The 25,477-nt window shown below is 39.8% G+C and overlaps 1 protein-coding gene across 4 annotated transcripts in view; it reads right to left on the bottom strand.

The window, feature by feature from the left end:
* Positions 1–23,895, bottom strand: part of Ptchd4 (patched domain containing 4) — a 184,700-nt gene extending 160,805 nt beyond the window's left edge. The window contains exons 1-2 of one of the 4 annotated variants that reach the window (XM_021218301.2): positions 23,749–23,895; positions 22,989–23,400 (exon numbers count right to left, since the gene is read on the bottom strand). In XM_021218301.2, coding sequence (XP_021073960.1) covers positions 22,989–23,400; positions 23,749–23,753 — 417 coding nt within the window. In that variant the 5' untranslated portion in view covers positions 23,754–23,895. Of the gene's footprint in view, positions 1–22,814; positions 23,415–23,748 lie in introns of those variants that run through there. The other 3 variants (XM_021218298.2, XM_021218299.2, XM_021218300.2) reach the window with 3 other exon arrangements.
* Positions 23,896–25,477: the final 1,582 nt, after the last annotated feature.

Genomic DNA, 25,477 nt, shown 5'->3' with positions numbered 1-25,477 from the left:
GCTGAACATACCGCGGGCTTCAAGCCATTAAGCTGCCGTCTCTGCTTGGCTCCTGCTTCTGTGTTTCTTCTTTGAGTTCCTGCCCTGACTTGTCTTCATGATGTGTTGTAGACTCTAAAACAAACCCTTTGTTTCCTAAGTTAATTTTAGCCAAAGTGTTTATCATAGTGGATTGAAATCTCATTGAAATAGGTCTGTAACAGGTTTCAGTAAAGAGGACATTATCACTACAGTGTATAGTGGATGAATATCTAACTATATTAATGCATTTGAAGTCTATACCACAATGTTAGTTAGGTGCATGCAGATTGGTGCATGCTTGCAATTGTACCACATGATTCAAGTTTGAAGGTAGTCTATTAGATAGTGAGTGAATACCAGACACTTCATGACTACATAGCAATACCTCATTTTAAACAATATGAACAACAACAACAACAACAACAACGACAAGCTGTATCCTTAGTGGTTCATATGTTCTGACTGAGTTTCCTGAACTCACAATTTGTTTGAACAGTAAATTAAAAAAAAAAAAAACCATTAAAAATGGAAACTTAGAGAGGTATGTAGTTACTTTCCAAAATAAAATAGTTTTGTGAAACAAATATATTACTAGAAAAATTAAATCGGGAAGCAATCCTAAAATTGACCTTCTTTGAACTAGCTTAGTTTAGAATTATACAAACTATCTTTACTTTCTGATTAAGTACTTTTCATTTTGTCTTCTTGAGTCACTACCTCCCAGATAGTTATCTGGCTTTAAATCCTAATTCCCAATCTTTTTTTTTTTTTTTGGAGATGATTCTCTGCAGAATAATTTTATTTATTTATTTTATGTGTGAGAGTGTTTTACCTGAATATGTGTCTGCGGTGCAGTGCTCATAGAAGCCAGAAGAGGGTACTGACCTCCCTGTAATTGAAGATACACACAGTTATGAGTCTCCATGTGAGTGCTAGGAATTGAACAGGGGTCCTCTGGAAGAGAAGCCAGTGCTCTAAGTCATGGAGCAACCTCTGCAGTCCTTTTTTTACAGAACAAATTTACTCAAAGTGAGAAGAACTTTGTTTGGAACCCTCATTCCTACAAAACTGGGGCTGGACTCCCAGTCTTCTTTAAATTGGATTCTGACAGATATCAAAGTATTAAATATGTTCTGAACTCTTGGTTTCACTTGAAGTCAAGCAAACATATATGCAATTAATAGTATTGGGTGATTCCTTTAACCTTTATTATTAGCTATAATGCTTGATATTTTCAAATGTTTAACTGTCCTGACTACATTTTCTCTAGGGACATTTATTTCAGTCTTCTCCAGAAACTTCTATTTTTATCCCATTGTGTTTTTCTAAATTTATCATACATTTCTCAACTGTTCTGACATTTGAAAGTCCTAGAGCTTATCAGTTACACATAGCATATGCAAGCCAATATCTGGTGTATGATACAACCTGTCAACTTTTCAAATGAAATAAAATTCAAAGATGTTTCCAGAGGAAGCATAATAAAAACGAATTAAATGTTCCTCTTTGGGGTTTGTTACAGACAGCTGTGGTATTGGAGAATCTACACTTTCTCAGATCGTATCCCTAACTTTTAAAGGAGAGACTCATGTGGATGCCCAAAGATTCATTGCCCTTAGCACCAATACCAGAAGCTGAATATCGCCTACAATGTCAGGGATTCATTATCAGAGCCTGACTACTGAGCTGCACGGCGCATGGGTCCCATAACTGGGATTCTTTTCATTCTTTGTTCTTCTAATGAAAAAAAAAAAAGAGTTTAATAATTGAACTAAAATGGAAGATTTTGTTTTCTTGAACCCTCTTTGTTTTGACCCACTCAAATAGCTACAATGCATTTGATTCTATTTTATTTTTATTTCTAGTAGACTGTATTTGTACAAACTACACCTAGATAGTTTCCAGGTGAGAATTTAGATTTTTTTTTTTGTGTGTGCGTGTGTATTCAGATAGATGTCCTGGGAGGGTGCAAAAATCCCTTAGACAAAGAAATTAATTATCACAGAGCTTGAATTGCCTTGATAGCACATTGCCTTGATTGTATGGAGAATTTTGTTACCTTTTTTTCTACATTTACTCCCAGTAGAGCTAAACATAAAAATGAAAATTCTGGCTAACAGAAACGTTTGCCTTGATTGTTGTTATCATATAGAGTAACCTGTTCAAATAAGTTGATCACACAACATATATGTTTCTAAGTTTACTTAGGAGGCAAGGTTGTCACTAGCAACAGACAAGCAGTAGAACTTGCTTAGACTGAGCTACACTAGACTGAGTGTTTTGCTCTCCCCAAGAGTATGTTGACATTCTAATAAGTATGTGAAGTTTGTGGAGGTGGGTCCCTGGGAGGGAATTAGATCACAAAGGGTGGGTTTTACCCCTTCCACTGTGTGAGGAGAGAGAGAGAGAGAGAGAGAGAGAGAGAGAGAGAGAGAGAGAGAGAGAGAGAGAGAGAGTGAGTCTAAGGACCAAAAAGTTAGTCATCAAGAGATGAGGCTCTCTCATTACATTGATCTTGGACTTGTGAATGTTCAGAACTGTAAGAGATAAAGTGTGCTTATTTAAATCACTCTCTCCCTCTTCTGACTTTATTATTGCACTCTTTGGAGACTAAGACAGGAATATACATATATTAGCATAGATAAGGACCTTGTCATGTGTGGAGGAGATAACTCATTATTAGGGAAAATGGGCATTCTGATGAGAACAGAACCTCTTTTCAAAGAGTAAAAATAGACATTCNAAAAAAAAAAAAAAAAAAAGAAAAAGAAAGACATTCTAAGATTACTAGTTACCTAAAAACCTGATAATGAACATCAAAAGCCAGCTGTCAGTGAAACTGCGGCATTTACAGAATCACATGATACCCTAGACAAGCTTAAAAGAGATAGAAGGATGATTTGGACTGAAATGGATTATGCAACAAAAAGCCAAATGTGAAAACAGAAACTCCAAGGAGAAATGTCTGTTGCCAAGCAGCCAATCAAAGGCTCTGTTTTCTACAGACTACACTTGGACAGATGGTTGGTTCCCCTTTCCACGCTCACCTTCTGGTTCCTGGGGGAAAGTGGATTTTAGAGAGGTCAAAATATTTTGTTTGGAAAAAAAAAAAAAAAAAAAAAAGGAACCACATGCACAAGCGACAGAAGTCTGACAACATATATGAAGGATTTCTAGGGCTTAGCTGGCTTTTATGAGACTCTTTCAGGACGACCTGCCTTGCCCATGCTACCAAATTGGGGAAAATCAAGTTGTAAATAGCATTCTTTTTATAGCTTCTTCTAGGCTGTGGGAAGGCCTCTGTGATTTAGTACACCTTTCCATCCTTACTGCCGGGTGACCAGGTTTGCAATATTACCTTGTGGATTTAGCATCAAGACTTGACTCACTGTTTCTGACTCTCCAAAGTAAGGGAGATGAATTATTTACCACCCAGGAAGCCTTCTCTGCCTTCCTGGTGCTGAGCCTCCCCCAGCAGCAGGATTTACAATTGAAATTGGTTTTCAATCTAAACAGGAGCACAATGTTGACAAGTGATGAAGCCTAGAGAGGTTTTCTGCAGAGGAAAAGACCTATTTGTGAGTTTTTCCCAGTGGCTTTCACTGGACATCCTAGAAATTCTGCAGAGATTGCTGTCCAGCCTCCTGGTAGGCAATACCCTTTGAGACCACTGACAAAGATAACTGACCATACAGGGAAAATGAGAGATTTAAGTTAGGGACCAGATATACTTTCCTGATGGTCCCCTTTATGGAAGGAGCAAGATCTGTGGGAATGGATTCTTTAAGAGCTCAAAGAATGAGACTGGAGGGGCTCAGCAGGGGGTTATTCCCCACCTCAGAGAACATTTGGTGGACTCTTCAGATTGGTTTTGGCTTGTCCCAAGTTGGGACAGAAAGGAAATGAGAAGAGGCAGAGACCCTGCTAGATCTTCCTCAGAGGGAGACTTTTCTGGTTCCAAATACCAATAAAGCTTAGGAAATCCTAACCTGAATAGAGAGTGTACACAATATTAGAGTTCACTTATATAAGGGCTTATACATGGGGTTCTCAATGCAAACATCTACTTGAAGGCTTTCTATGGCTGGTTCATTCACTGAACATAGCTTAACACAATAAAACCACCCTCCTTTTTTGCCTACTGAAGAAGAAAATACCATTTTACCACCCAAGAAAGGATGCTGTAAGGATTGCTTTCCTTCTATTCTCCTGTCTCGATTCCAGTGTTTGTTTTTGGAACAGCTCAAATCTCCCTTTATCCTAAAGGTCTTTGGGAGTAGTGAAATGATCCCTTGCCCACTAACTTCTCTATAGTAGTAGAGAATACAGATAGTACAGCTGTGTCTACTTCCCCTATTGGGCAGTTATTGCATTTTAGACCTGTATCTATGTGACAGACAGGTCAATTAGATTGTATATCCCTTGCTGTTTGGGTTTCATATTGGTTTGGCAACACACAACCCATTATTATCCTGCAAAAAGGAAGGACTCCACAAATGTTAGTCAGCATAACTTCGAGTAGGATGGACACCTACAGAATTGATTGCCAGTATCTCTGAGTGACACAAAGAAGTGTTCACAAAGCTACATCAAATACATTCTTGTTTTTAATGGGCAATATTAAAATATCACGGTGGAATCTGATTTCTGGCCTTTGTAAAATGAGACATCAGCATGACTTATTAGAATAAGAAGAATTATTTAAGGTCTTTCTATATTGTTAATGGAAAGAGGAACAATAAAATATCATAATAAAGAGAAATGGTTTTATAATAATGAAGTGCCCTGTTATTAGTCAAGTTTATTAGTTCTGTGGATGAGTATTCCAAGGAAAGTGACAGAAATTCGATCAATTAAATAGGGTGCACATAAATTTCACTTAATAAAACTGACTAAATTACTTCTGGAAAAGGGGCTATAGGGAACATAGTTTTATTAGTTCTAGGGGTGAGAGAGTTTAATGATCTGGTGAATACTTTTGACTTTCTAATTTGAGTTTCTTATGAAGCCATTAGGGATAGCTAGAGATGGTGTGAACGGCCCACAGAAAAACTGAGAGACTGACATTGTGGCCCATAGCCAGTAATGATAAGAGTAAATAAGCTTTCTGGCTCTACCTACTTTGAATAGACTTTGATACATTACTTAATTATTTGTGCCTTAGTTTCCCATTATAAAAATGAGAATGTATTATATTCTCATATATATATGATATTAGTTCCTATTATTAAAAATGAGAATATCATATATATATATATATATATATATATATATATATATATATATATATGATATTAATTTTCCCTGACTACTTTTACTTACTGCGTTTGCATTAAAGGAAACAAGTAGATATCTTCAGAAAATAGAATTCTGAATCTGAATTCTGGAGACGTGTTAAAAATAGAACTGAGTCTTATCACAGTCAAGGAAGAATGTCTGTGTTTCCTACCTGTGATGACTGGCTATTTAATGCAGTACTCACAACACTGCATACAAGGAATCTACATGAACATCTGCATATTTCTTTAGTTTCTTTCTTAATACAGAGGCTCAGAGACTTATGATTTGTCACATTAATTCTCTGAAGAATACTTTACAAATACTTTCAGTTAGTAAAACGTGGTATTTTTGATAGGAAATTTTTAGCCATACTTTAAAAAAAAAAAAAAAGGCTTAATGTGACCTTTAATCAAAAGTATGAAAACGATTCATTCTTTTGAGTGGGAAAAATGATGGTTTACCATTCAAGTGGACATTAAGAAATGTTTTTGAAACCAGGTGTTATATAAAACAAGCTAAAAGTTCACTTCTTATGCTCTGTCCTTTTTTCAAATGCTCAAACATGAAGCTTCATGGTTTCTCCACCTCCATCACGAATGCTTCAAAATTTATAAAAGACACAGTGCATACATGTTTCAGTTCAGAGAGTTGAATGATTTTCTCATGATGTGGGGAAAAGTGCAAAGGCTGGGTGATTTGGGGGAGCTCATAGTTTCAGTATGAAGCCATCTTCTAGCCATGCCCTGTGGGTGATAAGTGTCCTTTGTGATTTTCGTGGTTCATATCCATAAACCCTCTTCTTTTGTATTCATTTTTATATCTTTAAAATTATTGAGATTTTTTTATGCTGACTTCATAACCTTCAGAGAGACTGATCATAGCAAAATACTTTCCTGCTTACAGGGAACAGATTTCCACTGACCTCAATTTTAATGAATACATTTTTTTGAAAGGAAAACATTCATTACCAATGGAAAGAAGCCTCTTGGATTATTTCCCACTAGCAATACCCTTTTACAAAAAACAATTTGACTATAAAGCTCTTGAGGAAGTCGAAACTGAAGATGCATCAGCTCTATGTTTCTCAGAGTTCGGGATTATTCTGGATTAATCTCAGTCCTGCATTCCTCAGAGTTCTGGATCATTCTGGATTAGCCTCTTATACTGAAGATCCCGAGTTGAGTTGCTAAACTCCCATTTATGCATTTTCCTTCACGACTAGACTGTATTTCTGGGAAAAGCCTATTACTTACAGTTATAACCAGACACTAGCACCAAATACAGAACGTCTAACAGCGTAAGCATAGAATAAATCTCTAGTCAGAAAGGCTATTCATTGAAATAAATGCAGTGACAGGAAAGTTCAGAGCAGGGGAAAAGAACCTCTGATTGCTTTATAACGACAGCATACCACATGCGTTTAAATCTTAGCCAACTCAGCACCGTGCTGAACTCAAAAGTGTCCTCTTTAAAGTGCAGAAACAAAGGTGAGCAAGAGGCTAAAGCTGAGACCCGCTTGTAATAGCCTCTAGGCTGAGAAGAGAACGATGAGAAAATACAATTACAAGTTCCAACAAGTAGAGGATTGTTCAAGAAAGAAGCACATTGTTTGCAGAAAAACAGCTCATTATGTCATGGGATGTAAGCCAAACTCACAAAGTCAAGCATCACATGCTTTCTCTCCTATGTGGAGTTTAGACACAGAATAATAAAAGTAGAAACTACCTATTAACGTTATGGCGTTGAGAAAGGGGAGGATTATAGCATGAGAGAGGGCAGAATGGGGGTGCATATCATCAAACATTTCCATTATTCTAGGGAAACTATGGTTATGATCAGGGTTCTTCTCTCTACTGAAGAAAAAAATAACTAGAAATACTTATTTTAAGTAAATATGATGAATAATTTCCTAGTGAGACAATAATGGAGGACTTTTATATATATTTGCAAGGAATTGAAGGGGTCTGCAACCCTATAGGTGGAACAACAATATGAACTAACCAGTAGCCCCAGAGCTCATGTCTCTAGCTGCATATGTAGCAGAAGATGGCCTATTAGGCCATCATTGGGAAGAGAGGTCCCTTAGTCTTACAAACTTTATATGACCCAGCACAGGGGAAGGCCAGGGCCAAGAAGTAGGAGTGGGTTGGTAGGGGAGCAGAGGCATGGGGAGGGTATAGGGAACTTTTGGGATAGCATTTGAAGTGTAAATAAAAAAAAAATATTTAATAAAGAAAAAAAGAAAAGCTATGTTGCCAGTGTTTCTTCAAGTAACCACAGACACTTAATATTCTGAAAGTGTAATCCAGAGAAAAGGATATATATATATATATATATATATATATATATATATATATATATATATATATATATATATAATATGGGTTTGGATTCAGATTTGTTAAGTGATTTTGTTATTTTGTCAAAAATAAAGTACTTAATATTAAGGTCTATCATGCCCAACAGCCTGCCTTGACTCTATGCTGCTCAGCTTTTCTGGCTAAACATTCACTCACCCATGTATCAAGTGATTTAGAACTTTCATTTAAAAATAATAAAGGAGTGATGGTGTGATTTGTGTGTCCATTGGAAAGCTAATGGAAAGGCTTTGTAGTGACTCAAAGAAAGCACTTAGATCGTTATGGCTCCTATGTAGTTGAAGTACTTTAAATATTCATTACAGTTTAATGAACATACCTCTTCTTTAATTAGACATCCTGTTAATGCTGTTTTAAGATGAGTTGACTTGCATCCATGAGCCTCCTGCTAAAGCCAGGGCATCTGTATGCATTAGTTACACATCTTAAACAGTAAATGCGTGGAGGAAAGAATTCTATGGTTATTTTCACAGGCTAGGGGGCGAAAAGAAAAGATATATAAATTAGTTGAAGATTTTCTACTAAATCCTGCTTAATAGAAATAGGTGACACTTTGTTTTTGTTTTGTTTTGTTTTGTTTTGTTTTGTTTTGTTTTGTTTTGTTTTTCTACTTTGAAACAGGGTCTCATATACTCCAGGATTGCCATGTACTTAAGTACATTGATGGAGCTTGCTAAGTATATACACGCATTGCTATTCCTTGCTGTGTATATAGGATGACTTTGAACTTTTGCTCCTCCTGCCCTTACTTCCAAGTGCTAGAGTTATAGGCACAAACAAGCTTGCTCATATGATGCTAGGGATTGTCCCTAAGACTTTGTGCTTACTAGGCAAGTGTGTTACCAGTTGAGCTCCACTCTTGTCCCATTTAAATTCTCAAAATGAAGTGTTCCATACTTAAAGCAGAAATTTAAAATGTTGAATTAATTCATCTGACCTTTCACTGGACAAACATTTCTTTATCTCCAATCATAGTGGCAAAAGCACTGGTTGACAGTGGATGGTATTTGTAAATTCATTTCTAATTGGCCAACACTAGTTACCTCAGGCTGTGTATGATTTAGATGATCTTGATTTAAGTTGGAGAGCTAATAGCAATTAAATAAAAACCAAAGGTCTGCTTCAAGTTGTAGTATTATGACTTCCGTGAACTCCAAGAGTTATCTCACTTGCATATACCACCATGGCAGTAAATATTTACCATACAACCACAGTTTCAGAAATTAATCTCTTTGTATAAATCTATTAAGTAAGTGTGTCTTTCATAGTACAAATGATCTATTTTCTCGGAGATAAGCAAGTCAGGACATCTTTGTGCATAACAAATTGATTAAGATGCTCTATTTTGTTCAGGCACTTTCAGATTAGGAACATACAGAAGAGGATAAAGTCACCTTCGTTAGACACACAGATCCTGTGCAGGGCAGCTTACCTAGAAGGGAATTGGTACCACTATGTTCAGAGCATTCATTCCCCCTTTTGAAACCCCAAGATTGACATAAAGCTTAGTTTCTGCCGAAGCATCATGGACCCTCCCTAATGCCTCTTCCCCCGCCCCTCCCCCACCCCCTGCTTTTAGCTTTTCAAGACAGAGTTTCTCTATGTAGCCCTAGCTGTCCTGGTGCTCTTGTTGATCAGGCTGGTCTCAAGTTCACAGAGACCTGCTTGCTTCCCCTCACCCCTACTCCCACCCCAAGTGTTGAGTTTAAAGATGTGTACCACCACTGCCCAGCTCACTGATGTTTCTTGTTCTCTTACTTTGTCTGCTAAAGAGCTGGGCAAAAGTGTCAGAATCTTTGTTAGCTCTAAGTCTCCCAACCTGATGGCCTGCTGGAATCATTTAAGGATGTGAGAGTGTTCGGCTCTTTCTCCATAGATCCTGACTTAATGGACCTGGGTAGAGGCCATGGGCTTCAGGTCACTGAAGAGTGTCTGAAGTGTTTCTCTGGAGAATCATTGAGTTTCACCCAGGTAGTGGAAGCTAGCTCTTGGTTTGATAAGCCACAAGGTCCTCTTAGAGGCTTAATCTTGGATGTGGTCCTTTAAAATGCATAGTGTTTCAAGCTGGTTTATAAATAACTTAGGTCCTCCAAATTTGTATCAAAGGTTTCTTCTGAGATAATGCTAGCCTAGAGTCCATTGACCTATATCTATATTTCACGTTCACAAAAGTTACCCTTGCAAAAGTATCTTTCTAAGTCATAGAAAAATGTTCTATATCTGAGGCTCCTAATGATGAGCTTCAGAATGTGTTGCTTTCTTTCTGATGCCTGTTAAGGATGAAAAAAAGATAGACATGTTCTACAGTGAGTAGTAATACTGCCAACTGAACTTTTGTGCAATCAATAAGACAATATTACAAATACCTTTACAAAACTATGGAAATAAATAGGATCAAACAGGTGTCCACTCTATAACAACTATATTTTATTGCTAAAATTCGATTTTTAAAAATTGACTTGGAGAATGGGATGGTGAATGGCTTTTCATTTGGCTCCCTTACAGTTATATTATCAGTTTAAGTTTATGTTAATAAAAGTGTTAAAGTTGTTCTCTGCTATATATATGCTAGTCCTCAGACTAGCAAGTGATACTCTTTGGTTGGTGCTGTAGGGAAGATGAGGTGAAGAATTCTGGGAGAGGGGACTGGGAGGGGGGCAACATTTGGGATGTAAATAAATAAAATAATGAATTTAAAATGTTAAAGCTGACAAAGAAAGTGCTAGTTGTTAGAACTTCAACGGAAGGATGGGTATTAGTGAATATTATTATTATTTTTATTTTACACAGAAGAATGGAAGGACAAAGATGTTGAGTAATGTATGCAAAGGTACACAATGTTAAAAATGGAATCGAACATAAGTTTGCTCTATTTTTTTCCTTTCATTATTTTAGATACTACTCTGGGAGTGTGGGTATGGCGGTGCATGCCTATAGTTACTACACTCATGGAAATAGGAAAATTAGAAGTTCAAAGCCATTCTCCATACCATAATGAGTTCAAGGCTGGGCTGGACTATAAGACTTCAATTCACACAAACAAGCAAACAAACAAACAAAAAATTAGGAGAAGGATTCTACTTTTAATTGGTTCCCTATTTTAATCTATGAAGACAAAGGATTGGCAATTGCTACTTTAAACTACACTGTTAGATTACTAAGGAATTCTAACAACTTTAAGGCATCCAGTAAACAGTCTTTTCCTGGGTACTGAGCTCAGGAAAAGATAGGAAGTGATTATCACTTAACAGAGCAGCTATTAATTACTAAACTATTCTATCAGGGGCTTGCCTGATAGAAAAATAACATCAATGCAGAAGGTAAACTGAACCCTGACAAGATATTTTTTAGAGAATGTGGTGTCTGTTTTCACAACCTAGAAGAAATCCACTTCCTTAAAAAACTATCCTTGAAAATAATAACGAAAAATGGTTGAAAAGAATGAAATGAAAACAAGTGTCAGGTTGCTAATATTAGCTTTTTGAGCTACTCCCTGAGAGAGGGTGTGCTATCTACGAAAGGGGGTCAGGAAACTAGTTCACATGCTGACCTTCTCTCAGGCCCCCAGGGAGCTCTAGCAAGGTGTCTGTTCCCAAGGCTACTTCCTCTGTCCTTGTAACCCTGTTATGGGTCCTACAGTCTCTGTCTTTGTGACCTGTTATGCAGTCTGGGCTTCATCTACCCAAGTCCGTGTGCTACGAAGATCATTCTGTACATTTATATAGTTTCTATACATATATATATATATATATATATATATATATATATATATATATGTTTATATTATTGTAAGTCTATTTCTGGTGGAAGAAAAATGACAATTTGGGCTTTTGCAATGAGCAAAGAGTGCCAGAGAGGGCTGTACATTGAATGTTAGGATAGTATTGGCAAAGAATGATAAAGACTATTAAACAGTTCCAGGGAACCCAAATCAGCAGTCAATGAGAATCCCCCTTCTACTTCATTGTACAAAATATTACACACACACACACACACACACATACATATATATATATATATATATATATATATATATATATATGTAAGACTGTTTTTCAATAATGTGGAGAAGCTACATATATGAGCAAGATAAGACTTCTAACTTTAAGACATTTACATCCCAAAGAAAGGAAGGCCCATTTTAAATGGTGTATGTACCTAGTATATATGTTCAGAGCATGATCATCTTTGTTTTGGTAAAAGGTTTCATTCATAGAATGCGTATACCCAGCCTCTAGTAGAAATGTAGGGCTGTGGTCACTGAGAATTTCTAGCCTCCATATTCTCTCTATATGCCTATCATACACTTCCTATTAATCAACCTTTCTTTCAAATCCTTTTCATCTTCTCATAGTTAAAACATTTGATAAAAGATATTTTGGCTAAGTGGGATTTTTTACTCAGTAGAGCCTCTGAGAATTAGTAGAATAATAAATGTAATGGGTTTTCTGAAGCCGGACTATGTAAATGAGGTCATATTAAAAGTGACTTAAATTTCATTTGCTCACTTTCCCAACTGAATAGGACTCTGGTCCTTTCGGACATTTATCTGTGCATTTCTGGAGATTGTTGGAATATCTTTTGTTCATTTCCAGCTACATTTTCATTTCTAGTTCCCTGGATGGTGATCACCAATAAAATTGGGGCTGGCAAAAACAAAAACAAGAACAAAAACAAGAACACAAACACAAACACATACAAAGAGAAGAAAAGAAAAGAAAAAATCAGCTCTTCATCTGAAAGGATGGGAAGGTCCAGAGTGGCCTATTCTCCTGCAGTTCCAGGTCTGAAACAGAGCAGGGCGTGCTTCTGTTTTCCTAACAAGGGCTTCAGCTCTTTCATGCAGAAGTTGAGAGTTGTTCCTGACAGCCCAGTACCCCAAATATGGTTCTATAAATTCAAACAACATGGTACTTACTCTAAGTGCCTATTAAGTTTTTCTCTAAAATTTAATAAGTTTTCCTGCATTTTTATTTGCTAAATTTGGCAACTCTATCTAACGTTATATCCATGTATTGTTCTTTCCAACCTTTCTGGAGATGAAGACACATGGATGGTTGGGAAAGTCTCTCTCTCTCTCTCTCTCTCTCTCTCTCTCTCTCTCTCTCTCTCTCTTTTTCTGGTACTCTTCCCTTCCCCAAATCTAAAAGTATGCTGTTTGTTCTTTGTGTATCTTGCAATCACTCACAAAGTTCATTTTCAATTGTGCTTTAGGTAGTCTTTTTAAAGAGCTTACCCATAGCTGCAGAATGTTAGCTTGACCTGAATGAGTTTTTTTTTCCTGTTTTATTATCACCTTCCCTCAGGGCTTACCGTGGGAACTTCCATTTGACTAGATCCTTCCAGGCAAATTAATTTATATAAAGAGGTTTCCTAACCCTATTAGTTCACTAGGCACATACAGAGTCACTTTAAACCCATAATGCAAATTAGACAGGGATGAGAATTCCCAAAAGTACACAAAAGTGCTTTATGCATCTAAATATCCTAGCAATGTTTCATGGGGGGGGGCAGGATGGGGGAAGATGGCTAGGAACTTAGCACTTCAGAGACATGTATAACTTTGACACTGTGAAAGTAAGATAGTCCAAGCAAAAGAAACAGTTTGAGTCACATAAGAAAGCCAGAAAATTTGCTGGCTTTGCTTTCTTGGTGCCATATGATTCAATATGGTCTCCCACTACAAGTGAGGCTGAAGGTGTCACTATGGAGAATTATTGGTAGGTATAGCCAGAAGATGGTAGTTTCTTTTATAACAGATTCTCTTTTGTGTTGCTTAAGAGAAAATACATTTGTGAGAGGCATAGAACTATGTTGCACAGGCTCGTTTGTCTGAGAGGTCATTGACATCAAAGCTGAGACAGAAGTACAGTAGTCAAAAGGCAATGAAGACCAAAGGTGGAGGAGGCCATGATTATGAAGAGGAAAAGAAGCTTGAGGAGATGTTGGTCTCCAACCTTGGTGATCTCCTATAGACTCTAAAGGAGACTTTTGAGGCCACAGTGCCCTGGACACTCTTGAATGAAAAGCTCATCTTCTCAAGAGATAAGGCCAATACATAGTACTTTTATGAGCTTTTGAAAATATCCTGATACTTTTAGGGCTGGTTGAGCTCCAGCTGCAGAGCTTCCTCAAAATCAGAATGGGGTCTACAGATCTGGATTTGTAGCAAGTTCACAAGTGATGCTAACGTTGTCGGATCATGGCATGAGCTTTGAGGTCAGATAATTGGTTACTACAATGTACATAACTAGGCAGGGTGTGAAGAGGCAGACAGAAGAGCTCATCATAGAAGGCTGGGTCCCTGAGTTTGGATAAGTGGCAAAATGACAATACCATGATAAAAGTCACATGTATCAATGAATATAATAGCTCTTTGGATGGATGAGAATACCAAAGAAAGATGGACTGAAAAAGACCAGTTTGATGAGCAAAAATCATGTGAAAAACATTGTAAAAATGAGCCGTTATGGTACAAAGAGCCATAATATAGCAGGAGACAGAAACTGACAGAGTGGCTAAAGCTAGCTCTGTTGAAATGTCATAAGAGTGAAGGCCCAAGGTGTTTTTCAGACCTAGGTGTGCAAGGCGACATCCTGGGTTTGACACTCTCCTTTCTTATTTTTCTTATTCTCAGCCAAAGGTCACACTCAGAATGATGAGCTGTAGGCAGTTCCAGATCCACAGAGCTAAAGGCACAGGGACTCTCTGTCACACTTCACTCCCTAGGGCAATAGTGAGGCCTACTGCCAGAGAGGTCTACTGTAAACTTCTAGAGAAGAAATCAAGGGGTTTGTTTCTTTTGAAAATTGCTTCTCAAGAAAATCACTTAGCAAACTCTACTTGTCTTCAGAATAAGGATGGTGCTTGCTAGGAATTTACAGTGGACCCAGCACTTTCCTCAGGAAGTACACTATGCCTTTTCTTCTCTGAGTTGTGCTTCTTAGAAGAGAAACATTAGCAACTCCGCAAACTTTCTAAACATGCAATCTCAACTGGATCCGGATCTCTGAAGCAGAAGACGAATCTTTAATGATATCCCCAGGTGACAACTATACTCTCTGAAGCTCTCATAAAGGTATTCCCAACTCAGTTAACACATTTAGTACCAAGTGGAACAGGTAATTATGAGGAAACTGAGTTATAATAGGCTGAAATGGACCTCAAGTCATAATTTTAATGAAGGTAGATTGGAACATATACCTAGATTCTCTCGGGGTCCACAAACCAGTCTCAAGAGATTATGAATATGCCCCTAACTCCTTCTTAGCTGTCACCCCATAACTTCCAGCCATGGAAGTGGCTTTTGTTCAGTACTTCTAAAGTACCACGGTCTCCCAGTCAAGTGTTTGTCTCTACCATCTACACCACCCTTTTCGCATAAACTCCCTCTTACACTGCAGTTCAGCTCACAGCCATTTCTTCAGAAAGCAGTTTTTAACGCCGCAGGACTTGATACCTACTCTTACAATGTCATGTATTTTTCACCCATGGTAATCTGTAATTATGAATTATATGTGTAATGTTGTCTTTCTCAGGCAGCCAGCACCACATCTGATTTACTTCCCGCTAAACTCACAGTGGGCAATACAGTGTCAGACACGGAGCAAACATAGCATTTACCTGAGGGAACATGTGTTTGAATGGCTTTGGATTTTATTCACATGATGTAATATGTATCTCACCCACATCAGTATGTTCAATACCGACTATCAGAATCAAACAATATTATTCTCTAAGTCATTGAAAGATCCTGCTACTCAAAGAGTGGTATAAATTTTGATGCCAAATTCTAAACATCCTAGGATAACTACACCTGGCAAAAATACCCAGATCATCATCAGGGGCATTTTGAAACTTTGAGAATGCTTGAAACACATCTCTGGCTATCCAGGACCGAAAGCCTTGTCCTAGATTCTTCCCTTAAATAAACTCAGGGTCCGTGGCCAGCACCAAAATCCATTTTCTCAAGTTTCACGTATAAAACGGCACTCTGTATTTACAGAACATACACACATATCCCTGTGTATTTTTTTATTCTTCCTTTTTATTTATATGCTTTACATAATCTCTAGAATACTTAGATAGCTAACACAGTGTAAGTGCTACATAAATAGTTAACCTACGTTGTTTAGGGAATAATGAAAGAAAAAAGTCTGCATATGTGTGGTAGGGTTATACCATAAGGTTCTCCATCAGTGCTTGGTTAAATGGACAACTTCTGAGCTTAGAGAGCTCACGCTGCCTGCAGCTTTTGTGACAGCAGAGGTGAGTCAGAGGATCATAGGTGAGTCCTCACACTGTGCAGGGAGCTCCTGAGAGGAAACCTGGCTGTTTCAATCCATATCCTTTATTTAAGCACAGACCTTTTTTGGGGGGTGGGGTGGGGATGCTGCTGCTCATTAAGAACCTTTCAGGGTCTTGGATTGCTCAGCATGCCAGAAAAAAACAAACAAACAAAAAACCCAAACAACAACAACAACAACAACAAAAACAAAAAAAAACAAAAAAAAAAACAGAGTATTGATTTTGTTGAGGAACACCATACCATGTTAACAGCACATTCTGCTGTGGTTTCCTGTGTCTCCTCTCTAAGATATTCTCGCTCCTATATGTGGTTCTCGTGTGCTGTGTTCTCTGATGCTGTTAATGTACTTAGGAGACAGGAGCTCAGCATTGAGATGCTGTACAGTTCCTGCAAATGAGCTTGCAAAATGCTCCTTTTTAAAAGGGTTAAATCTAATTTCAGCATTTTCAGGCTTGGCTGAATGACTGAAATCAGCTTTATACTTCACGGAGTGACTGGCCCAAGCATACACGATGAAGGTGAGGGCTTTTCAAGAAAGAACAGTTACCCAATAATCTGCCACATGTTTCCTTGATGTTTTCCTCCACTACCCTATTTTCTGTTAATATTTTTGCTCTGAAATAAATACATGACATTCGTGAATTAGAAATATTGAGGCCCACCTTGGGACTAAGAGCTCCAATTTTAAAGTACATGCAGAGAAGAAATGAAAGTGTAATTCATGATTTGGGGGTGGGGTGGGAGACCTAGAAGTTTGCCATTTTCTGATGTCACCTTCAAAAATGCTTATGTTTAATACACCCATAAATGTCTGAACATAACTAAAATAGTCCTGGATATACATACTCTGATTAATTCAAAGACAGAATTAGATGCAACGTGTCCTAATCATGGTGCAATAGCCAGTGGGTTAAAAGTACCAGATGTTACCTAAATGTATTTTAAAGACTAGCTATAATAAAAAAATTTTAAGTTGAAATGATGAAAGAAAACTCCTTATCATATGCCTTAAAGTAGCAGAAGGGGGAAGGGAGTCTTTCCTAAGGGGATGGGTGGCATTAGTCACATTTGTCACATCACCCTGACTTCCAACCCCACTTTTATTACTAGCCTTTGGTGTCCTGAAACCTCAAAGAACACCTGGTCAGCTGAGAGTAAGAAAATGAGAAGGATGTAGGAGAGCAATCAGTTTTAAATATCTTCTTTTACAATACTGTATTAAGCAAGGTGACTCGGACTCAGAAAGACAGGAATCATATTCCTCTCACACGACGATTTTATAAGAGGGTGGGAAGAAGTTACAGACTATGACACTAGACAGGGGACCGAGGAGGAGTTATGGAAGGAGAGGGGTCCAGCAGGCATGTGTGGCAGAGTGGGATGGAGATGCCTAGAGGTGTAAAGCACAGGAGGTCAATGGGGTGCAGAGGAGCAAAGCAGAGAGGAACATCCACATAAACAGACTTTTCTTAAAACGCAACAATGAAATCTAGTACTTTACATGTTAATCAAACTTATTCCTATAAAAGCACAGCGGATTAAAAGCAGCAGCATGAAGAAGTACGTAGAAACGTAATTTAATTTGATTTCATGTAGGTCTTTAGTGCAGGAGGCCAGAGGCAGACCCCAGTACCCTGGAAGTTTGAGCATAATCTGTGCATGCACAGATGAATGAATACATTTCTGGTATGGTAGCCAGGATTCATGTGCAGTAATTTTGTTAGGGACCCATGATCAGTGTTTTTTAGTAGCATCATTCAAATCTACTGTAAATCCATTGGGACTACACATGCTATGCAGAGGGATGTTGCTTGACACCAATAAGAGAACTTCGCTGGCTGACAAGAATCCCTGCCATTTCTTAGCCTGGCTCTCTCAATTTCCCATATAAAAAAATGCTGACACCTAAATGGATGGTGAGATCAGTTGGTCACTAACTGGTCTGTAAAGAATTAACACTGAAACCCAGGCCTCTCCTGAATATGTCTCAGTTTAAAATGCATCCAATCAGCTCATGCTTCCTTATGAATACTTCTTCCCCAACTCTTTAGTGCCAAGGCAAGCCAGAAAGGCAAGCCAATGCTTCCTTGACACAGACACCGAAGACCCTGGGTCACTTTCGGATTTCTCACTTTTAGCCAATCCTAGGATCCTAGAGCCAAACTCTCTTTTGTTCTGCACTGAGGGAAAAGAATATCAAAGGGGAAGTCATGTGCCAATGAGGAATTTGCTAAACTTGTAGCAGCTGCCAGGCTAGGTAGATAGCAGGTGTTTGCCCTGACTGAAGTTTCACCCTGACATCTTTTTATGAGCCAGCCATTCTCAGACTGCAAGGGAAGGTTTAAAAATTGCTCCAAAAGTCTGCCTCTACCCCCCCCCCCCGCTTCTGGTCCTCCTCATTCTGGTCTTCCTCCTCCTGCTCCTTCTTTTGTAAGAAAGGCTATCATTAATTGTTATAAGGTACAATACAAGAAGGAGGGGGAAGACCTATAGCACCTTGTATTTAGGATTTGGAGTCAGACGGACCTAGGTTTAATTCTGACTCTGAATATATACATTAGTTTGAAGAGCTCAAAGAAATCATTGAAGCAGCTTGGTCTTTCCCTGTGAAATGGGAATGCAATTTATAAATTTAAATAAAGTAAATGACACAGTGTGAAGATAACAACTGGAAACCTTTACCATACAAATATAATGTTCAAGATATCTGTAATTTTTCTCCCATTGAAAGGCAGAATTAGAAAGGTAAACTTAAATCAGAATATATATATAAAATGAATTAAGAGTAGAATTCAAAAATGCTGACCACAGCTTTTCCAGTTGGCTCAAGTTCCCCTTCCACCGAGATCAGAATGATATAATTAACTGTAATATCTTCCAAAAATGGACAATATACTTAAGAAGCACCGTCTTCTATTAATGATCATGAATGCCTAGCTTGCTCCTATTCATAAATGTGGTATACTGACGTAATACTGGTTTTAAAATGTGTCCAGATGTGTGGAAGTTAGTGTAACTTAATGGGAAAGATATGCTTCAGAGACATCCAGCCTGGGCTACTCCTTTCTAATTGTGGGAAAGTAGCTGGGATCTAGGACCACTTTACCTGCTTTATTTATACTACATCTGCTTTTATTGTCAGGAATTTGTACTAAGTGAGAATTTCCATTTCCACAGGTTAAAAAGGTGAAATTAAAATGACTTGTCCAAGAAGCAGGGAAATTTTATCAGTAGCCACCCAAGGTAACCACATAATAATGGAAGCATTTGCTAAAATCTAGAACAGCCCCTAAATACAGATCCTGACTGTCCATTTCATTTTTTTAAAAAAGAAAATTGTCTGAAAATATGAAAGAATTTTACTTAAAAACTCAGTCTGGTCACATTGTTCTACTTATGTAGTACATTAACTGTTGTATATGCTCATATATACGTGTGTGTGTGTGTGTGTGTGTGTGTGTGTGTGTGTGTGTGTTAAAGATAAGAGTATTTCAATTATTGAGGTAAAAATGCCTTAGAGAAATCTGGAAAAATAAATAATATCTTCAAAATGGAAGCATGCCACAAAGATTAAAAATAATTTTGTGACATTGAATGAATGCATCAATTGTTTAGGAAAATAGCCAATAAGTATTTGCTGTAAATATTGTCTTTACAGATGTATCAACGTTGGGAGAAGAGAAAAGGATTGCACAAAAGAAAGAATACATGGTCCTTGTAATCTTTTGAGGCTACGCCATAATGATCAGTTCAAAGTAAAGACTGTAGAACTCATAATAAAGGGCAGAGTGTGTTTCTGAGTTTACAACTTTTTCTGCATCCACTTTGAAAGCCTGGATCAGGGTGATGACCTCTGGAGTATTCTGGGCCAAGTGGTGCTATGCTTCCATTGGGTACGTTTAATCTCCTCGGTGGATTTTTTCCATTTTGGCCAATTTGATGTGACCCCAGTTTGTCTGGATCACATCATCAGGATTATTATGTTCACCACATCTAAATTTTTCTGAGTTCAGGACGAGCCAGCTGTTTTTATACTTTGATCATTGTGACTGAGGTCTTTAACCACTTCTCTCTGTCAGTCAGTGCTGACTTATCCTCATGCCATCTCCCAGGCCTCACATACTGCTCCTTTCAAGCTAAGTGACTGACAATCCCAATTCGCAGTGTTCAGTAGTACTATTTTGCTATCACAGTAAACTTATGGTTATTCTTTGTTGGACTGTCCCAGCACAGAAGTTTTTCATATTGGACAGAGGTGGGGATACTGGTTAAATAGAGCAGAATAAAATGAATTAAGGAGCTAAAATCTACATATGAAATTTCCTCTCTCATCCTTAACAATAATACTGATCAAACTTTTGAGTACCAACATTATGGATATATACCTTGACAGATATTGCCACCCATGAAGTAAAGTCATTTGAAAACAACACCCAAACAAAAAAGACATCCATCTCATTTTGTTCTTTGCTAGAAAGTTCTGTACCTGAAATACCCAGAGCCTCTGTGGCAGAATTTTAGGTTTCTGTGGTACTTTTGAACTTGAATTTTGTACTGCATGAGTACCTGCGAGATTATGTCTAACCTTGAGAGGGTTTACTGTTCTCAGAAACCCCAATATAGCTTAAAGACCCCACCACCACTGAAGCCATGGAGTTAGATTCAAACCAGCACATTTTAGGAAAGACTCATGGTGGAATATTGATAAATAAGAATGCCAGTCCATATGTAATAGCTCTGTTCCTTCCATGGGTAGCAGATTAATTCTATTACTCAGCAAACTTTGTAATGAATTACGTCATTCCTTTATGACTACTCATAAAGTCCTGGCCTAATTGTCCATCAACCAACCAGTCAGTCAGGAGGTTGTAGGTGGAAGGCACACTAGAGGCCAGCATGGTTTCAGTTCAAGCTTGCACTCAACAGTTGCAGAGTCTCTGCTGGCAAGCTACCCTTGTCTTGGTGGATGAAAATGCTGACATCTCCTACCTTGAAACTCACTGCAAGAACATTTATCTTGCATGTTGAGTGTTTCATACCTGGAAGACTACACGGTACATCGTACGGGCATGGCTAATAACTATTAGGTGAATCAAAGGAGTATACCACAGAGACTTGCATTACGAATGTTGAAATGATATCATAATCCCGCAAACAAAATGTCCATTTGGTCCACTTGGAGAGTACTGCTGAATAAAGGCAAGACTAACGATGCACATTAATGACCTGCAAACTTGACTCACCAGGGAAAACAAACTGAGGACCACCCAGCTGCAAATCTTTCTGTATGTGACTGACACCAGGAAGAACTAGGTTAGAACTCCAGGGGAGAAAGACTACCTCTCCACCACATCCTTCCCTTAGCAAGCAGTAATGGTGATGGCGATGGACTGGGAAAATGGAAAGCATGCTGCCCAACCTCAGATACCCAACACGCTCCATCAGGACGTACAAAGCAGGCAAGCCCCTCATTCAGGTTAAGCTAACGATTCATCTGTCTGCTTGCCCTAGACCTCAGAGGGCAGCTCAGCTGGGTCCAGCTAAGACCGATGTCAGCAACTGGATCACGGCAACCAAAGTGCCAAGCTCAAATGAGGCAAGGTTTTACACTGGTTACTAACTACTAAATTGTCACTTATGTCAGGAAGTGAGATATGTCTCTTAAAAGTCCTGAAGAAGTTATTTGGACTTTTATATACTGGTGACCTGTTAAATCAATAATAAATGTGCATTTTGATATTCCATGGTGGCCTTTCCTGCTCTGTTATAAGGGAGCACATACAGCCCCCCCCCCACACACATACACATAATGTTCTTCTTGAGAAACACCTGTCTGGAGAGTTCTTGGAAGGATAGCTTCTGAGAGTCGAGCCCACAAATGGTGCAGTGAGTCTTTTGGAAGTCACATTTGTCCCTGAGACTTCAGTCACCTGCAGACTGCATGCCTCATTGGCTGCACCGGTTCAGACCTGACAGTGTAGAATGAGTTTAGGAATCTCATTAAGTGTCAAATTTTTACTTGAGAGGCCAAAGTGCAAACTCCATGTAATGTTGAAATATCCTGTACTTTCTGCCGATTGTGGACTTTCCCCCTTCTTTGTGTTACTTGGCAGCTAGCTATAATCAATCTTCTTTGGGTTTGGGGTATTTTATGGGAAAGGAAGGGCACACTAAGTAAAGTATCCATTAAACAGGTATCCCTGTTTAGATTCATAGAAACCCCCCACTACCTTTGCTACGCAAACACACACACACACACACACACACACACACACACACACACACACACGGAGTTTCCTGGAATCCCTGACACATTCATAACCCACAGACATAACCATGGGGCAGCAAAATTCCATGACCATCCCAGTCAAAAATCAAGCCAGGCTGAAGATGCAAAAAGGCGGAGATGATACCAGGTGGATGTGTAATCAGTAATAAGAAATACATTGAGCCCCGGTATGAAAAGAAATCCCCCAGTTGTTAAGGGACCCCCCTCCCCCTTCCATCCATAGATTTATTAACCCTGAACAAAGATGTAACTGCAGGGTCTCAGAAACTTTTGTTTTTTTCTTTTTCTTTTGGTTTTTTGTTTTGTTTTGTTTTTTTGGCATTTGATTTGGCTTTGAATTTCTTCTTATCTAGTTATGCTATTCATTGCCCATTTTCTTTGCTCAGTTGCCCATCATTTCCGTTCCACCCCTCCAGAAATGAAAGAAGCCTTAGCTTCTGAGTCTTAAGGATGAGACCTCTGCATTTTCTTTGCTTGTTTAGGGCAAGAAATGAAGTGCCGCCTCTTTTAAGTGTCTGAAGCATGCAGGGGAGCATACCTTTAATTTAGTGTTGGGATACCTTACTTGCACCCTGGCTGTTGTCTTATTGGAGACGGCAGCCTGCCTGAGATCCTCTAGCACTGAAATAATATCATCCAGCACGCATTTCTTATCCTGATTTCTCAACACACACAGATGGGAAAAAGTATAATTATAGCCCTTGTGGTTCACCTTCATTTCCATCACGGCTCGGTGGGTCTGCAGAATCCCCTCAGCCTGGAGCAAAATATTGTCCCCGGGTGAGGAGAGGAGGATCACCCTGCCATACCTCCCAGGGGTGTGTAAGTCCGAATAGAGCTGGCTTTTGGACTGGTCCAGGGGGAAAAGGCTGCTGGCTAGGCTGCGCTCGATCTTGGCCAGGCTGTGGCTGGGAGCAACCAGGCGCTCCAGGTCGCCCTCGGTCTGGAAGCGGTTGAGCGCGCTGAGGCCGAAGGTGATGGTCAGGACTGCCGGCACGGTGAGGAAAAAGACCGGGTGCCGGCTCACGCATAAGCCCAGCCTGTGGCAGAATGACTGGAGCCCTCTGCGAAGCACCTGCCGCAGCATCCTCCACCAGATCCAGCTCGCAGGCGCTCCCGGCCGTCTTAAAAAGCACATGTGACATGTGTAAGCGCTGGGGCTACCCCTCTCTCCCCCATCCCATTCCCTCCAGGGATCAACACCCCTCCTCCCTCACCCCCCTCTGCCGCCGCCTCCTCCCCGCCCCCTCCCCGCGCACACCCCGCAACCGCTCCGCCCGGTCTTCCCCGGGCCCCACCTCCATGCGCTCTTACTACTCTTTCAAACACTGCAGCAAGTTGCAGCAAGGCCGGCAAGTCTCGGGAGCGCGCGTGGGGGGCCGGACGGCGGGCGCTGCGGGGAGTGGCGCCCTCCCTCCCCCGGTGTCCCCGGCCTCCCCGCGCCCCGGCTGGCCGCGCGCGCTGCCTCTCACCGCATGAGCCGCGTCCACTCGCTCTAGCCCTTTTTCATGTCGCTGCTGCAGTCCCCCGGCTTCCCTCGCTGGAGGTGGCGGTTCTGTGCGGAGCGTCCCACAAGATGTGGATTTCCTCTCGGTCTCGATGGGGTTCGGTGTCTAACTGGGACCATGTGCCTCGCTGTGTTGTAAGAAGCAGACATGTGCCCCGTGGCGCGGAGAGAGGGCGGGAGTAGAAGGGGGGTGGTGGTGGTGGCAGCGAAGCTTTTCTCTTTTTAAGATGCTGACAGTTATTTTTAGAGTTTTGTTTTCCTTGTCCTCCGGGCTGGAATGAATGGGAGACGTAAAGGGTGAAGGCGCTGCTGGCCCATTGGAGCAGGGGCCATCAGAACCTAGGAGGGAGTGGCTCCACGCCTCCTCCAGGGGGCAGATTTCAAGCTCCTCTTAATGCCCTGTGCCCTCGAATTCTGTCTTTTGGCCAAAAGAAAAGGGAGCAGAGAGGATGATGCTGCATTTTTAACATTCCACAAAGCATGCAAGGGCTTTCCTTGCAACACTTTCTAGGCTGCCTGGCCACACACTGGTCCCCTGAGCTGAGGCCTGCCAGAGACCCCAGACTACACTGGTGCCTGGGTCTCTCCCGGATCGCTTCCTTGCTCTGGAGGTTGGAAAGAAAACATTGATGTGTGTGTGTGTGTGTGTGTGTGTGTGTGTGTGTGTGTGTGTGTGTGCCAGGGAGTGTGGCTTCTTCCTAAGTGTTACACACATGTTCTTTGAGGATTCAGGACCTAACACTAGCTTCTGCCTCCTCTCTGTATCTTCTCCCCTGCCCCCTTCCCTCACTCCCTGCTTAACTCCTACCACACCCCAGTCCACTTACCACAGACACTTCAGGACATAGAGTTGAAGCTAATTTTCTTCTATCAGACACAGTGGACAGTTTTGCCCAAAGAAAGGGAGCTAGGTGGGCAGGGGGCAACATACTGCACATCTTGCAGAAAACAATTCAGTGTCCATCATAGAGAAAGAAAACTCCCACATGCCCCAAAGTGTGCAGGCCAGGAACTCCCTCCAGCAGACCAGATCGATTTCATACACGCGTGTGCAATTTTAAACCTGCAATTTTATGGGGTATTCATAATTTCCTGTGTGGGAAAAATACAAAACAGAGTAAACAAAAAAAGGAGACGAAGAAATCCTGAGAACAAATTGTGCAATTTGGTTGTGAACTCATTTTCCCAGTTCAGAATGACTTCCATAAAGAAGACAGAGTCTCAGTGGATGCTTTGTGTTCACTTTCTTAGTAACAACCAGGGACCCATTTTCCATTAGATGCTTAGAGGAACGCACGTCCCAGCTCACAAACAGCTAACGGGCACATCTTCTAAGGAGATACTTTATTTATTCATTTATTTTTCGTTATTAGAAGTGATCCCTCAGCTACAGCGGCAAATAAAAAGAAAGCCTAGTTTAGGAGTCAAGATACCATTTATGGGCCAGAATCTATAGGATTGTGTAAATAAGATTACATAAAGATTCCAGTTTTATAAAACTAAAAACGATCTTGATATCTCTATAGGGAAATAGCTTCTGAAATATGTTTGGTGGCTTAGCAGCCAGTCTAAGCTAGAACCTTCTTCACATCTAAAGCCTTTGTAATTTTCTAGGAAGGTCATTCTACTGTTAGACAGCCACCCATGCTGTCAATATGTTTGCCACACTCTTTCTCCTTCAGTGCGAAGCCTTT

The sequence above is a fragment of the Mus pahari genome, chromosome 18 (genome assembly GCF_900095145.1).
Source record: "Mus pahari chromosome 18, PAHARI_EIJ_v1.1, whole genome shotgun sequence".
NCBI lineage: Eukaryota > Metazoa > Chordata > Mammalia > Rodentia > Muridae > Mus > Mus pahari.
This window is presented reverse-complemented; position numbering and strand designations above follow the sequence as displayed.